The 18079-nt window shown below is 31.1% G+C and overlaps 2 protein-coding genes across 2 annotated transcripts; one reads left to right on the top strand and one right to left on the bottom strand.

Moving 5' to 3' along the window:
- Positions 1 to 2511: 2511 nt before the first annotated feature.
- Positions 2512 to 9669, bottom strand: LOC129910151 (mitochondrial outer membrane protein SLC25A46-like). Its single transcript, XM_055987424.1, has 8 exons — positions 9477 to 9669; positions 9235 to 9405; positions 8955 to 9157; positions 8766 to 8889; positions 3708 to 3866; positions 3571 to 3627; positions 3299 to 3514; positions 2512 to 3232 (listed from the first exon to the last, which is right to left on the bottom strand). The coding sequence occupies exons 1-8, from the start codon at positions 9506 to 9508 to the stop codon at positions 2686 to 2688; spliced, it is 1509 nt and encodes a 502-aa protein (XP_055843399.1). The 5' UTR covers positions 9509 to 9669; the 3' UTR covers positions 2512 to 2685.
- A 3461-nt stretch (positions 9670 to 13130) lies between these two features.
- LOC129912237 (probable small nuclear ribonucleoprotein G) lies at positions 13131 to 13677 on the top strand. Its single transcript, XM_055990390.1, has 3 exons — positions 13131 to 13269; positions 13327 to 13474; positions 13532 to 13677. The coding sequence occupies exons 1-3, from the start codon at positions 13238 to 13240 to the stop codon at positions 13580 to 13582; spliced, it is 231 nt and encodes a 76-aa protein (XP_055846365.1). The 5' UTR covers positions 13131 to 13237; the 3' UTR covers positions 13583 to 13677.
- Positions 13678 to 18079: the final 4402 nt, after the last annotated feature.

Below are 18079 nucleotides of genomic sequence, written 5' to 3' on the forward strand. Positions count from 1 at the left end.
CACCTGTGGAGGATTTCGTCATTTTCCACAAGTAGTTGGCCTTGAGCATTGTTAATAGACTTCGGCGAACAGATCTCCTGAGCATTTCTTCTTCTTTGAGCGGCTATTTTGAAAATGGTTGCGCCCTTATTCACGTTTTGTCGTAGCTCTTGAATAGCACCAGCAGTCGGGGTAGAAATTTCATCTAGCTCCCGATATAGGTCTTCCGTATTCTTGGCTTGAATTTGGGCACATATCTTCTTCGCTTCTTTCTTGCAGTTTCTGTATTCCACTTCGAGGCGTGACTTTTGCTCTGTATTATTAGAGGGGCACTTCGACCAAGCTTTGAAAGCCATTTTCTTTTTACTTACAACTGCTTTAGCTTCATCATTCCACCACCATGTTTCTTTGCCTTGTTGGTTGTGTCCTTTTGAAACCCCTAACAGTGTTTTGGCTTTTTCTATGCAAGTTCGCTGTAGGAGGTCCCACATACTTTGTGCTGTACTCTCTTCATTTCGAAAAATGTTGGTGTTGTTATACAGATAGTTTTGCATATTCGAAATAAAAGCTTCGCCTTTTTCCTTATCCAGATTATACCATTTGATCTTCCCAAAAGTCTTTGTCTGTTTGTTGTCGTTCACTGTCTCCATAAAAAATTCTGTCAGTAGGAGACGGTGTTGGTGGGCGATCGCTTCTCCCAGTATCACTTTACAATCCTTGACCCGAGGTTTCATGAAACTAGATACCAAATGGTAATCAATCTGGGTCTCATTTCCACCACTGCTGTAAGTGACCAGGTGTCGGCTTTGTTTGATGAACATGGTATTTAGTACGATAAGACCATATGTTTTGCACGAGCTCAGGATGTCTTCACCAGGAGAGTTCCTAGTGCCGTATCCGAGGCCTCCATGGCAATCTTCATAGTCTTCGTTTGTTTTCCCGACATGTCCATTTAAATCTCCGCCCACGAACAAAAACTCTTCCTTTGGGATGTCCTTAAGTAGGTTGTGAAAATCAAGCCACCCTAGACCCATCATATGTATACAAAATTGATCAATTAAATATTTGGATTTTTCCAAATTTAAAAGAGTTTAAAAATCATGGAATGTCATGATGTCACTATTTGGTCTTCTTGTTGGACTCCTGAACTTTGAACGGAAAATTCTCCAAATGGTATATATTTATTAATGTTATTCGATAATACTTTGACCATGAGCCAAAATCAAAGTCTGATAAGTTTGAACTTGAACCTTGGACAAATAATGAATACTTAATTCACTTCTCTTTAAAACAGATAATGGATTTAAATGAGTTTTAAAATTTAGTATAAATTGGTACAGGGGACCAATTACAGATTTTACTGTCTCTTCGACAAAAAACACCCTTTCACCAAAATTTTTTTTTATGAAAACTCTTTATTCTTTCTTTTTATCCCAAAATCAATGTTTTTACCAAATTTCACTAGGGTGACCCATCATTTTTGTTTTCACTCAAAAAAACACCCTGTTAACCATGATATTTTTATAGACACTTAAGATTCTTGTTTCTTATCTTAACAGTACCATAATTGCTAAATTTCAATAGGGTACCACTAATATTACTCTAGTATTACACACTTTTTCAAATATACCCATATTTTCTTTACTTCTAAAAAAAAAAACACCCTTTCACATAAAAAAAAAATTATAGACTTACATTATTCGTAATTCCCATTGAAAAGAGAACATATTTAATGAATTTCGTAAGGGTAACATTTTATACCATTGATTTTATCGGACTTATCGCGGATTTTTTCCTATTTCCCAAAAAAACACCCTTTAATCTAAAATATTTGTATAGACTTTTCGGGTTCTTGATTTCTGTTATAAATGAAACATTTTTACCAAATTTCATTGGTGTTACAATTTTTTCCTAGTTTTTGTGGTATTAATTCCGAATTTCATCATTTCCTAAAAAAAAACAAGCACCCTTGTTTTCAATCGGCTATAACTTCTCTTAGAGCAATCGTATTGACTTTATTTTTATGTCATTAGATTCAGCATCAAAAAATACCTTGAAAACATGTGTCATATGATGATATTCAACAAACAATTTTTTCAGTATATTTTTGACCTTCACCCCCTCCCTCTTGTCCGCGAAAAAACACCCTTCCACCCAACTATTTTGTATAGACTTTTTTTTTGTACATGGTTCTTATCCCAAAAGCAAACTTTTTGCCAAGTTTCATGAGTGTAACAATTTTTTTTCTTTTAAATGCCTATTTTACCTGTACTAATGATGTTTCGAAATATTTTATTAAAGATAAGAAACAAAAAAATTACCTGAAGTTTCTGCCATGTAAAAGTGTCGGTATATTTCATTGAAATTTGATCTTTTTAAGATGACTATTCGAACGCTGGTATGAGTAAATCATTGTTGATTGTAGTTCGACTCAGCTTAAAATAATTTTGATCTCGAAACAAAAATATATCAACTAGGCAAAAGTATGTATGTATAGAAAATTTGATAGAGACAGAGAAAAATACGAACAAAAATGAAATTCAAACTGAGTGTTGTATTTCTATTCTGATTTTATCACAGTTAAACTAAGAAAAAGAGATTTTTAATGATATATTTGGTTTTTTATACACAACGCGTAATAGATTATTTTTATTTTTTTAAATAAGTTGTTAGTTTATTTGAACAACAATAATAAAAGCTCGTTTTTTATTCTACATTTTCGACACTTCCGGCAATATTGCTGCTTGAACTAAGGCTTCGCGAAATCGTTGTCGAGCTCGAAGCAGCTGCTCTATCTAAATTATAATATTGTACGACTTTAGCTGGAGGTTTACTCGATATAACCTCTGTTATTTGACCAACAACCCATTTGGTTATTTTAATAACAGCAATATGTGCAGCAAATTGAAGCACAATTGCTCCAAATCCTTTGTATAGCCCACTTATGCCTTCTGTTGCAATGGTTGTCCTATAGCAATCTCTAGCACCTTGATAGTTTGTCAAGATAGCAACAACCGAATATCCACTATCTAAATTATCAACAATAGTCCTGGTTCCTTGAAGTTGCAACCGATGGAGAATCGTCTCAAATGGATAGAAGAGAATTTCTGATGTCAGAATTGATATAAGGTTCGAATAGATCTGGACATTTTGAATGATGAGCGAATCATCTTTCACTTTTGCTCCTTTTTGTTCTTGGTTGTTTTGAATACTCCTGCGAATAATATGGCTGGATATTCCTCTTACAAAGAGACTTGCAAAATAAAAAAGAAATAATTTTAACAATTCAAATTAGCTACTAAAAACTGTTTTGTATTACCTAAAAATATATTTGGTAAGGCCAAGGGACACACTTGGTCCAAGTAGTGCCCAAACAGGTAGCATTCTTCCCTTTTGTGGAGAGCTCCAGGACAAAAGTCGCTGTCCACCCTCACGGAAGACATCAAATATTCCAGGTTTTTCACTGGCTATGTCACTTTGAACAGTTTCCACAAGAGAAGCTGCATAGAATGGCATCACAACAGCAATACTTACACTGAAATTTAAATGTAAGTTAATTCACTGTGTTCAGGAAATTAGTTAGAAACTTACCATTTTAAAATTAAATGCTGTCCGAAGCGTTTCACTGATGTGCGGCTATCAACATCCCTTTAAAAAATTTATTAGTTTCATAGACCTTGAAGTACCTAACTAACTAATTATAAAAGGAATACATTTTATTTACATACTTTGGCCATGTGGTAAGTTTTGCAATTAAATCATCGACTCCCATGGACATGCCACGAACAAGCAGACAACTGCCTAAACCTTTCCATAGCGTGGTAACACCCTGTCGTTTATGAAGATGAATAATGCTGGGTATGAGACTTATCGGAGTAAGATGATATCTGAAATAAATTGAAGTGTTTTAAAATATTATTTTAGGTGTATTAAAGAATACTGTGGGCTTTTTACTTTAAACTAGGCAAATGTTTAATACTAAACACAAGTTGACTATTATAACTAATGCTTTTATAACTTACGTTTTTTTTAATGCAACTTGCATGGGACTAGTAAGAAGAAAAAGAAAAATACTACAGAATTTTTTGTACCGTTTATTAAAAATCTAGATCCCATCCAGTAAAATCATATACATAACAAGCTCCTTGCTTTCCCTATCACTCTGCAAATTATAAATATAATGCACAACTGGGTGTCAAAAAATTGCCTAACCATTGAAAATTTAAGCTTTGGGTTATGTTATCAAAACAAAACCGAGAATTTTTTTTAAATAATTTCCAAACCTTTTTTGAAAATATAAGCGTTATCTGAATTTTTTGAGGTTAAACTAAAAGCGCAGTTTTGTTAGAATAACTTGCAGTATTTCTCTCACTAAATTTAGTCGGTTTGAGAAAATTTAATACCTCGAAATTGTTTTATGGGAGATATTCGTTTTAAATGAAATTTCAAAAAAACAACGGATCTTAAAATTAACGAAAAAAATCATCTGTATCTATCAAATCCATCCATCCGATAATGCCATAGCTTGACGTACCTACAGGCAAAAATGTTTCAATACAAGTCCATTGAAATGTTACAAAAATTTGACCGAACCTTGCATTTTGGGTAGGACAAGATTTTTTTTGTTTTGATCTGTAGGGGAGGTTAATGTGAGTATACAATCCAGTTTTCGGGGTTGAAAGCCCCCCCCCATTTGGCCGCCACATTGGAAAAAGGGGTGTAAACTGTTTTTTATTGATATCTTGCGAACCGTAAGTCCCACAAAAAAAATGTTCAAAGCGATTTTGTAGATAATTTATTTCTCTACAATTTTGAATAAGGTACTTTTTTCTGTAAAATTGAAAATAAGAAAGTTATACTTGAAAATAGATGTACATTTCCAAGAAAAAATTCTTTGAAGGACCATAGCTTTTTTTCTACAAGTTTTATTGAAAAAATACTCATTACCGTTTTTAAAGATCATTTAATTTCCAACAATTTGATGTGCTCATTTTGCAGATATCGTTTATATAAAGCTGCTGCAATGGTTTTACAAAAAAAGGTAACAATTTATTTTCGTACTTGTATATAATTCAATATATGTTTATTTTATTATTTTTTTACTTCAATACAGGCTGATTCAAAAGGATATGTAGGTTGGGTTGAAACAAGAAAAAAATCATAAAGTATAGGGGGGTCCATACCCTACCGTTTGGTCAAGAGAGCAATATTCTAAAAAAATTGTCTTACTTTTGAAAAAAAAAAATACTAAAAATCAAAGGTTACACCTATTTTAACGTGTTATATTTTTTTGTAAAGCCAAAAACCTTTTCTTTTATATTATTTTAATTAAACCTGTTTTATAGAATAGGTTTTGAAAAAATAATTTTCAAAATAAAAGCCAAAAAAAATTACAAAAAAAAATTTCGAACTAATTTTTTTCAAAATTTTATATAATTAAGTACTAATTAAATTTTCAAAATTCAATGCTGTTATGTGTTTTCCAACAAAATCAGAAAACCGGGTGCAAGAGTCTTGTCGTTTTCGAGAAATTAAAAAGAAAACAAAACTACTTTTTTATAAGAACCCCCATTATTTTTTGTTTTTAAGTGGCTGGATATGTTGGTTAATTAATTTATGAAAAATTAACCTTTCTTCTATAATAAAGTGAAACAATTTTCGATGAAACTTGAACTAACCAAAACCATTATTGATCAAAAATGTCTTGTGCACACAATGTCGATGTTTATCTGTTTAAATTTGTGCAAAAATATCTTACGGCCGTATTATTCACTAGTTAAAAAAATACATCTGGATCTAAAGAAATTTAATTTCTCGAAAACGACAAGACTCTTTTCATCCGGTTTTCTGTTTTTGTTGTATATACGTTTGTCTTTATATCTAGTTTTAAGAAAACCTACACATTTTGTAAACTCTGTAAGTGCCTTTGAGCAGCACTAAAATTTGTTCCTATTACTATATAAGTTTCCTATCTTAACATATTATAGAATTACCAAGTCTATTAATTTAAATATTGAAATGTTAAAGCTAGACCAATTCTAAGTCAGTTTTTTTAATTTACTAATGTATTTCTAACATAAGTACTTTATTGTAATCAAAAATAAGTCTCAATAAATCTAAATTTGAAATTTGAAATTTGTATAAAATTTTGAAAAAAATTAGTTCAAAATAGTTTTGTATTTTTTTTTTTTTTTTCAAAGTTTTTATTTTGAAATTTATTTTTTCAAAAGCTATTCTATAAAACAGGTTTAATTAAAAATTATATAAAAGAAAAGGTTTTTGGCTTTACAAAAAAGATATAACACGTTAAAATGGGTGTAACCGTTGATTTAAAGTAAATTTTTTTCAAAAGTTAGATATTTTTTTTTTTAGAAAATTGCCCTCCTGACTAAATGATACGGAATGGACCCCCCGTACTTTAGGATTTTTGTCTTGTTTCAACCTAACCTACATATCCTTTTAAATCAGTCTGTATTGAAGTAAAAAAAATAAAATAAACATAAAAGTACAAAAATAAATTGTTACCTTTTTTTGTAAAACCATTGCAGCAGCTTTATATAAACGAAATCTGCAAAACGAGCACATCAAATTGTTGGAAATTAAATGATCTTTAAAAACGGTCATGAGTATTTTTTTCAATAAAACTTGTAGAAAAAAAGCTATGGCCCTTCAAAGAATTTTTTCTTGAAAATGTACATCTATTTTCAAGTATAACTTTCTTATTTTCAATTTTACAGAAAAAAGTACCTTAATCAAAATTGTAGAGAAATAAATTATCTACAAAATCGCTTTACAGATTTTTTCGTGGGACTTACGGTTCGCAAGATATCGATAAAAAACAGTTTACACCACTTTTTCCAAGATGGCGGCCAAATGGGGGGGCTTTCAACCCCGAAAACTAGATTGTATACTCATATTAACCTCCCCTACAGATCAAAACAAAAAAATCTTGTCCTACCCAAAATGCAAGGTTAATGTAACATTTCAATGGACTAAATTAAGTTCGGAAAAAGCAATAAAAGAAATTTGCGTCAATTTTAGTTAAAAAGAAACTCATTCTGCAGCAGTGAAATGTGATTCGCTAGTAGAAAAGAGAACTTTTTTTTCAGAGCCAAAATTAACGGTTCAAATATCATTTTTTCCGCCATATTTGGTGGTAAAGAGTTCGTTTTATATTAACCCTCTGTAGGCACACCTCTTTTTTGCGAATTTGGTTTACACTTTTTCATGTGGGTAGAACTTTTTTCAGAGGGTTAAAAATGCAAATGACTTTAAATGCCTGCCATTTGTATTTATTTATTTAAATACAACAAAATATCACCAAAACGATAGAAAATGTTATTTTCTATATTGTGATTCACGTCGAATTGTCTTGAAGGAATTATATTTTTCGATGGCAATACATTGCTACCGCTTATTTTTGAAGTTTTCAAGAAAAACTATTTGTTTAAATTTAATTTCGACTCCCATTTAAACGCTTTTTATTTAAGACATTCACATGAATCAAAAAGGAGAATATTCTATATTTTTTAAAACATCCAATCTATTGCTATTCCATTCTTATAAATGTAAAAAAAAACTTAATTTCGTAACAAGTCAAAATAATTTATATATAATGCGGATAGAAATTTACAATTCTATTTGTAAAATATATGATCTCAGCACAAGTATGCTGTAAGCCCTGATTCAATTACCAATTAGACTATACTGGTCAATAAGGTTTTTGCCACAAGAACCAAAATATACTTTTCTAAAGGTTTTTGATGTGCTGAACTCGAATCTGAAGTGAGAAAATTTTTATTGGCCATATTGAATTACCCTACATAAAAACAGAACCTCGAAAACAGCCAAAATGACGTTTTTTTAGCATTTTATAACGGTAATATTTTAAAAACGGAGGCCAATCAAACTTTTCTGATTTTTTTCGTATTCGAGTTCAGCGCAGCAAAATCTTCTAGAAAAGTATATCTTGGATCTTGTGGCAAAAAAAAGTTCTATTTTTGTTGACCAGTGCTATCAAACAAGTAATGTCAATATAAAAAACAGAGATATTTCAAGGAATAAGCTCTGATTATTGAAAAATTAAAAAAAGACATCGCATCGAATTCACAGAAAGAAATCGAGTTATTGCCCAAATCTGAGCTTCAATAATTAAAACAAAACATGAATAATGCATTTATGAGCAATGAATTACATTTGACAAAAAATTATACTCAAATAAGAGCCATATAATGGTTGCAGTGTCAATAGGTTTAAATAATAAAAAAAACATTATACTCAAAATTTGAATATTCTTTGTTTGTATGGCTTGCAAAAATAAAATGGAATATGTATGTATTTGTAAATCTTTAGTTTTATGTATTTATTATTTATTAGCTGATGGATAGTGTAAACAGTCTAGCTACGAGGACTATTGGCTCTGAGTGTTCTTCAATAAATTCAAGTCGTCTTATAGTTTGATACGAGATTGTTAATATTTTCAATATTTTGCATGATTTGGAGTTGCAAGTAGTTTATATAAACTTTTTTTGATATTATGTACCTAAATATTATCCTATAGGCTATAGTAGAGGACGGGTTATAGTCTAAAAAGCCTTTAGGCAATAAAAAGTGACTCCAAAATAGAGACCAGACCTAAGTGGGGTAGCGGTAAGAAGGAAACCGTCCTAATAAACATCACAATATAGACCGTTAAATTATATAACTTATGTCAATTAAATACTATCGATAAATACGTTAACTAAAAAAGTTTCCTTAACATAAAACACGTTTATTTTGAAACTTACTTTTCCGATGCGTGAAATACTTGACATTGTCGTCTTAGTACAATGAAAGGATGACTCAAAAGATTCTCGGTAATAAGACTCACTACTCCAACGCTTACTGCCAAATACTTTCGTACAGATAAATCTATAAATTTCAATTAAGTTTTTCTTTGTTTTTGGAGTAAAACAAATTCAAAAAAAATAAGTTACCATCCTCAGGAGTATCGCAGAAATTTCGAAAATCCGTATGCCTGTCGAGCGACAACGATAAATCTCTTTCTGTGTTTATGTATCTGTATTTTGTATCATTATCGACCGGTGAACATAAACTATCTTGCAATCCAGAGCCACGTTCGGCTCTTTTCGAGTAATGTTGTCTGTTATTCAAGCTATTATCATCATCTTCCGAATGGCTAGAATGTGTTATTCAAAAACAAAAATAAACTCAAGGTAAGGACATTTACAAATTCATATAAGACAACTAATTTACATGAATGAATATTGATCATCGAGTTGATACATTTCTGGACGTTCGGCTGCTCCTGGTGCTAAATATCGAAAAGCAGCAGAACCATCATCATTTGGAAAAGCACTGTTATTTATGATTCTCCTTGATGGTACATGGCCAGCTGACATTTGCCGCTCTTCATCTGCAGAATATCTGAACGAATTTTTATAGTTTTGAAAAAAATCTATTTAGGTCTCTCAATTATTTTTTTCATTCAATTATACTTTAGAGCAGAGTATTTTTGGATTCCGGCCATAAAAACAAAATGTTAGATTTAAATTTTGTTAAATCTTGATTGTTGATTTAGTAATCGTTCGAAAATATATAAATCAATTAAATTATTTTTTCACATAAAAGTTATAAAATTGCGAAACAAAATTTTACCCAGATCGTATACAAAAATGGGTAAAGCAAATTTTGCACAACGAATGTCAAATTGACAGTTGCTGAGCTCGTCAAACTGTTTTGGATGTAAAAAGTTTAGATTTTGTTCCACATAAAGCTGACAACACATCGCATAGCATGAAAAAATACCAAATCCAAAAAGGTTGTGTTCCAAGGCACTATTCACATAAGCGCGACCAACGAACGACGAATGAATGAAAAAAAGTTCATACACCTTTCAAGCACAGTTGTACACATAATAAGGTAATATCTTCCGAACGTTGTCAAAATTTGTTTGTCAAAAATGGGCACCAATCTGGCAGGTCGCCCTTTAATTTTTATTTTTCAATCGCAGTAAGCACGAAATTTGTTTTTGTTTTAATTTATAAAATGTCATTTGAAAAAATTATAAATTGAAAAATAACAAATTTTCTTCGTGTTTCAACGCGGAAAATGGTCAATATTTGTTTAAAAATTAGTGGTGCGCGTGGTTTATCGGGTTTTGTTCATTTTTCGTCGGCAATTTAAACTATTAAGAATTCGGTAGCTGACATTGGTCGCCAATTTGTCATGTTTTGACAATTTGGCGACCAATGTCAATTCGGAATATATTAGGGGTATTCACGATCTGGTGCAACAGGCCTAGTAAAAATGTAAAATTTTATTTTTTTACAATAGATCGTGAACGCCCCTTTTCTTAACTATAGTAAATATTGAAGCATGAAAGAAATCCATGATGTTCTTTTTTTAACAGGGTTATTCCTCCACTGTTGCTTCTTCTTTTTTTCCATTTTTTATAATTTAATTCTTTGTTTTGTTCGGGTTAATTAATTTTCACAAATTATTTTACATCAAAAGAAACTAAATTACGGGACATGAGTACCGACAAGCCGACAACCATAATAAACAGAATAAAAAAGACAAACTGTTTATCATGGGCAACGCGACGGTGAGCTGCTATCTGTCAAAAATAATTTTACTCTATTGTATTTTTATTTTGCAATAGGTCTAGCCCAACTAGCACAACAGCTTCTATAAATTGAGATCTCGCAGGTACTACTTTTTATACAGCTTGTATTGAGCTTTCTTCAGAATTTAAATGTTTATAGAAGTTCGAACTTGTTTAACAACCTCTAATAAGTTGTTTAAATACTGTTAAAGAAACTTAAACGAAAAAAGCTTTTTTTTTCGGAAAAGCCTGCTTAGTGAATTTATAGAAGCCTTACAGAAATTACCAAGATTAGTATTTGATTTTTGTTTTTGATATTGAATAATCTAGCTCGGACACTTTTTGGTTTTGACATTGAATAATTTAGCTCAGAAATTTTTTTTTTTACATTTCTGCTATTTGAACTGATTAAGTTTTTGATTTCATTAATAAATTTACTAGGATGGCCGAGTGGGTTGAGTGGCGGACTACCACCAAGTAGGTACGAAGTTCGATTCCTGGGTGTGGCAAAAAAATTATAGGTATACTTTTAAAATTATTATCAACAGATATACTAAAAACTAATGGAATAATATAAATAATTTCAGGTCAAAAGATAAAATTCATGATTTAAAAGCAAATAAAAACCAGTTAAGGCTTGGCCACACTGGAGGGTATGCGGTAGCGGTACGGGTAGCGCTGAGGGTACTTGTATGAAAAAAATTCCAAACTGACACATCAACGTTCGGGTGTGGAATTTTTTTAGTACAAATATCGTTACCGCTATACCGCATACCCTCCGGTGTGGCCAAGCCTTTAAAAAAAAATTCTTTTTTGTTTTTGTAGATGTTTTTTTAATTTCAATAAGACATGTATTCAAGAGCTATACAAGCTCTTCCGAAGCTATCTGTCAAATCTCAAAGCTTCGGTAGAGCTTCGGTAACGCTTCGTTTAAACTTCTTATAGAGGGTCAAACTTGTATAACGTTCTCCTTTTTCCATGCCCAAAAACCTTACTAAAGTTTAAAAGAAGCTGAAATGTAGCTTTTGTAATACCTTAACCAAAGCTGAAATGTTTGTTGGGAGGGTATAGCAAAAGTGCAAGACTGTTGTAAAATTTTAATCCGTATATTTTGTTGTTGTAGTGTTGTAAGATTTTACACTTTTGCACTTCTGCAATAGCCGTTTTTTATTATCAGTTGATCCATATAGATCATTAATTAAAATGTATTACAACAACTACATGAGATTTTGCAAGATTTCGATTCGTGATCCAGATGAAAAGCAAGATCACGATTCGAGTTTTTCTGATGAAAAGCAAGATCTCATGTAGTTGTTGTAATACATTTTAAGTAATGATCTATATGGATCACGTGATAATAGGGGTATTCACGATCCGGTGTAACAAAAAAGTGTAAAAATGCAAAATTTTGTTTTCTACTACTACAACCACAATAGACAAATTTTGCACCATTGTATTTTATTTTTGCAATAGGGTTGGGGTATAGCAAAAGTGTAAAAGTGTAAAAAAAATTGTAGTCTGTATATTTGGTTGTTTTATTTTAAGAAAATGTTACACTTTTGCACTTTTACAACGATACAAGACCATTTGCATCGAATCGTGAATACCCCTAATAAAAAACGGCTAATGATACAAGACCAGTTGCATCGGATCGTGAATACCCCTATTACTTTTTTATGTTTACTGTGCGTTTCAAGCCATATATCCTCACAAATTTTCTGATACATTTATTCACTTTTTCAGGTATAACTACAAGGGCCAGTTTTCGCAAAAAGTGGGAAATTGACAAAGTGCCGGGCTACACGGTGATTTTTCAGTCGCCTAACCAGTCAGTTTGTAGGCCAAAGGGGTGAGGATTTTCTTCTTTTTGACGTTTGTTCCTTGAAAATGTGAATTGGAACGTGATTGGGCACAACACTGTGTAGCCAGGCCCAAAAGTAAATTTTTTTTCTTCCTAGGCCCATCTGATTTTGACAAAAAGTAGAAAAATTGTTTTTGTAACCTAAAAATAAGCTTCCTGCATCATTGTTTTTCATTTTGGAGTCGGAAAACTATCACAAAATGAGTTTGAAAATTTTTCAGTTTTTGACTTTTTGCAAAAAGTGCTAGTTGTGGTTATGCAGTAGTTAGGTAATATACCTCAACAATTATTCTTGTTTTGGTTTTGGTGGTAAACGTTGATTCAAACTTCAATCGTGAGAAATTAAAAACTCTCAGGTGAAAGATATGTCAAAATCAACGAATTTTCCTTCATTTGTTATTCTTGCTCATGTAAATAGTGCTTAAACCTACCCGTTTTTATTGTTGTGGGCAATGGTTACTTCAACTGTTTGTAATAGTGGATTATAGAAATTTAAAAACCAAGAAATATCTTTTCGCATACATTTAGGTAATTATCGATCGTACAACAAAGTTTTATTACAAAAAATGAACAATGTGGTGCCAGCGTAAATTAAAAACCTGAACGTAGTTTGTGGATTGTATTTATGTTCCTCTTTTTACCTACAAAATCGAACAGTACCATTTTCTACTGTCAAATTTTGGCGTTTTTTACATTACCTTTTTTTTTGGGCTTATCAAACACGCTTAATAAAAATTAAATAGTACAAAATTCGCATTAATTTATTAATAAAAAAACAATAATTATTTAAAATGTCGAAAGCACATCCACCAGAGTTAAAAAAGTTAGTAAAAATAACAAAAATGCATTGAAGCAAGTTTTTCTATTCATTTTTTTCTAGGTACATGGATAAACGTATGCTGCTGAAGTTAAATGGCGGTCGTTCTGTGGCCGGCATTCTTCGTGGTTTCGATCCATTTATGAATGTAGTCCTTGATGAGACTGTTGAGGAGTGCAAGGATAGTACAAGAAATAACATTGGAATGGTGGTAAGATAAATTTACAATACGAATATTCTGTCGAATCTAACTGAAATTTCATTTCAGGTTATTCGTGGCAACAGCATAGTAATGGTAGAGGCATTGGATAGAGTTTAGCCCTAACCACCGAAAATACGGTGCATGCTAATTATATTAGTTTTAAGCAATTCCATTCAGAATAAAATTAATAAACTAAATAATAGGAATATCAACTTCTGTTGTATTGAATTCTGCATTGGTACACAGCGATCCGATCATCAAAAGTAAGTAAAGATACTTTTGCTCTCTAGCTTGTTACATTTTATTGCAAAAAGTTTGTAATTGGGGACAAAAATTATAAAAAGACAGTAGGACTTATTCCATATTAAAATCTTGGGGAACTTTTATTTTTAAAGAGCAAGGGTTCAAAATCAAGGTAAACGGAAATTCTTTGATTGGGAGCACCTTTATTGCAAAGTACCTATTGATTGTTCACATGAGACATGAGTTATCTTTTCAAGAAGTAAGGACAAAAAATCAGATTTAATTCTAAAGAACCAGTTCCTAAATGATCACAAATGTCTTGCAAAAAACATTGCCTCGATTCCGGAGAAGGATGTCCTCTTAAAAAAAAAAAAAAACTTCTAGTAGCTCCTTGCTATTGCAAATGCAACGAAAAAAAAAAAAACATTTAAATTCTCTTGTGACATTTTAATGTCAAGATTGGGAAAGAAGCTTTTATCAAGCTTATTAACTGGGAAGAACATAATACTCAGTAGCACATGATTTTCCCGTCTTTACCAAAAGCACAAAAGCATTTGATTGTCCCTGCTGGTCGAAATTGCCAAAAATCGATAATATTCCACTCGATTTTGGCAAAGGTACTCCTCTAGAATACTTTAACTTAGGATATGTTACACTATAATGCACGTGTAAGTATAAAGAAGGAGAACCAGAAAAAATTATTTAACTATAAAAACGGGAAATTATTTTTGAAACGAGATCTTATAGCTAAGGAATGAACTAGAGATAGAGATGCCGCGAACATTGGTTTGGCCGAATACCGAATATTCGGGCACGCTCCTCGGCCGAATACCGAATATTCGGCCAAGAAAAAAACGTTGGTAGTTTCAAAAATTTTATAATTTGTTTCAAGAATAGATGTAGCTTAAAAAATTCCCAACAACATCGTATCCAAAAGAAGACATAACGCAATTATACTCGTACTTCCAAAAGCAGATATACCGACTTTTTAATAAGGAATTTTCAATATAAAGACTTGAGATATATTTATTTTGAAAACTTTAATTTTATTAAAATTTCGTAAAAAATAAATTTGTAGAAGATTATTTTGCTCTATATCTTCTGTATTACGAAGTAAAGGTTTTTGGCATTTTACTCAAAACTACCTTCAGGTCAGATAGCTGGTTTCAGAAATCACCTCCTCATTTGCTTAAGTCTACCTTTCTTCTGGGACAAGTGTTTACAGTGAAAGACTATTTTTCGAAGCAGGAATAGTCTACGAAGATAAACGTAATCGTTTACTACCAACAAATGCGGAACAAATAGTTTTCACAACACCACAACTTGCCTTTAGTAGATTTTAAGTGCTAAAATTAAAATTTTTTAATCAAACACCCTTTTTGGTATAATAATTTATGTCTTTTTTTTTCTCCATTTGGTATTCGGTATTCGGCCGAATAGTTAAACTATTCGGCCGAATACCGAATACCAGAAAAATAGGCCGAATACCGAATAGTGGCTGAATGTTCGCGGCACATCTAGAATGAACCATAAAGATGGGTAGCTTCAAGGCCGAAGAGGAACAAATACACACCCCTATTACGATTGTCAACTATCAATTGATAGTTGATAAATACTGAAATTTGGTGTTAAATGGTAAAATCTAATTTGGGGGAAAACTGATCATTTTTTAATGGAATTTTTCAATAACATTTCAAATAATAACCGTTGGCATCATTCTTTGTTTTAAATTTTTTTTGCTAATTAGATAAGAAGAGATCGAAATTTATTTTTTATCAACTATCAATTGATAGTAATAGGGGTGACAGCCTTTGCACTTTTTGAAAATATCCTTAATAACACTGTGCTACAAAATAAAAAAAAAAAAAATACACCCAAGAAATAACATAATGTAGGCTGATTGTATGGTCGAATAATGCATAAAAATATTTTTGTTATATTTTTGGAACCCTCCATTTTTTTTTTATTTACAAAAAACCATTTTTACAGACCTTACGATGTAATCTATCAATATTTCAGTCATTTTTCTAATAACTCTCAATATGTTATATGTTTTTGGAAAGAGGATTTCCAGAACTTTTGAATGATGTATATAAGTCTATTGTTAAAACAAATTAAGTGTAGGTTTTTATCCCACAAATCTTGAAAAAGTGATTTTTTTCCCAATTTTTTCAACTTTACCCAATTTTTTTTGCAAAATAAAACAAACAAAAAAATAAAATAAGGTTATATTCTGAAAGAATATACATTAAGGCACAAATTGGCGTATTTTTTATTGAATTTGACCAAAACTGCGGAATCTATGCTATTTTTTCGTAAATAGAAAATGTGGCTTTTCATGATGTGAATAGCAAGGTGCACAATAGGGTGTTCGTTATTTTAAAATAATAAGAATTTCTATGCTCCTAGGATCTTATATGGTTGAAAATAAACTAAAAAAAATATTCCCCAAGTTTCAAGTCTCTCCGCCAAGCGGTTGAAGTTTCTTATGGGAATAACATGGGGTTTCTTGGACCTTGTTCGATCAATTTTAAATTCCAGCCAAACCATTCGTTCAAAAAATTAAAACTTTACAGACTCAAATTTAATAAGTGCAGCTATCATGTGAAAATTTTTCAGATTTTTAATTGTTATAATTTTAGAGATTTAGCTTGGTAAAAAAAAGTCATTTTTTCAGACTTTTTCAAAAATCGCTTTTTACCCGTTTAATGTCAAAAAATTAAAAAACATACATTTTTATTCACAAATAAGCGTTGTATGTATATTTAAAATTTATATTTAATTCAAAGTTATATAATTAACTAGTTTTTTATTTATTTACTACAGTACTTTTTCTTAAATAGGGAACACGTTTTTTGAATATCGATGTGACTTGAAGAATGAATACACAACTAATTTTTTATATAACTATGAATTGAATTTGCATTTTAAATATACATGCTATGCTTATTTGTGAATAAAAATGTATGTTTTTAAAATTTTTTGCATTAAACAGGTAAAAAGCGATTTTTGAAAAAGTCTGAAAAAATGACTTTTTTTACCAAGCTAAATCTCTAAAATTATAACAATTAAAAATCTGAAAAATTTTCACATGATAGCTGCACTTATTAAATTTGAGTCTGTAAAGTTTTAATTTTTTGAACGAATGGTTTGGCTGGAATTTAAAATTGATCGAACAAGGTCCAAGAAACCCCATGTTATTCCCATAAGAAACTTCAACCGCTTGGCGGAGAGACTTGAAACTTGGGGAATATTTTTTTTAGTTTATTTTCAACCATATAAGATCCTAGGAGCATAGAAATTCTTATTATTTTAAAATAACGAACACCCTATTGTGCACCTTGCAATTCACATCATGAAAAGCCACATTTTCTATTTACGAAAAAATAGCATAGATTCCGCAGTTTTGGTCAAATTCAATAAAAAAAATACGCCAATTTGTGCCTTAATGTATATTCTTTCAGAATATAGCCTTATTTTATTTTTTTGTTTGTTTTATTTTGCAAAAAAAATTGAGTAAAGATGAAAACATTGGGAAAAAAATCACTTTTTCAAGATTTGTGGGATAAAAACCTACACTTAATTTGTTTAAACAATAGACTTATATACATTATTCAAAAGGTCTAGAAATCCTCTTTCCAAAAACATATAACATATTGAGAGTTGTTATAAAAATGACTGAAATATTGATAGATTACATCGTAAGGTCTGTAAAAATGGTTTTTTGTAAATTAAAAAAAAATGGAGGGTTCCAAAAATATAACAAAAATATTTTTATGCATTATTCGACCATACGAACAGCCTACACTATGTTATTTCTCGGGTGTATTTTCGGTGTCGCACCGTGTAATCAATTTCCTGACAGGAATTAAGTTAGAGAAGGAGTTTTAATATGAGGAACCAACTCAGCCAGCTTAAAAATATGGCACAATCGATCTTATAGGTCACAGTGCATCATACTCCCAAGACAAAAATTTTCTCTGTAAACCACAAAACCGATTACTTTTGTTTATCCTTAGCTTGCTGAGCTAAGTGCAGATTTACCAATAAAACACGATTATTGTGACTAAAAGAAAAATAGGACGTTCCGATTGCTATATGTAAATAAAAAGGAGGAATGGAATTCGTGATAAGGCCAATAGAGATGCTCTTACAGCAATCAAATATGAAAAGATCTAAGAATTTACAGTCCGCTCGGAGTCTTTTTAAATAAGGAGGGAAATATACCCTAGTGAATAAAGAATCAATATTCATTTGGAAATACAATTTCAGGTTCTCAATATTGATGGAATCATACATTTCACCAATATGCACACAAGTTTGCATTCTATGTGTCAACTTAAGAGGCATAATGCTTTAGAAATAACACTT

This window comes from Episyrphus balteatus, chromosome 2, assembly GCF_945859705.1.
Source record: "Episyrphus balteatus chromosome 2, idEpiBalt1.1, whole genome shotgun sequence".
NCBI classification, from domain to species: domain Eukaryota; kingdom Metazoa; phylum Arthropoda; class Insecta; order Diptera; family Syrphidae; genus Episyrphus; species Episyrphus balteatus.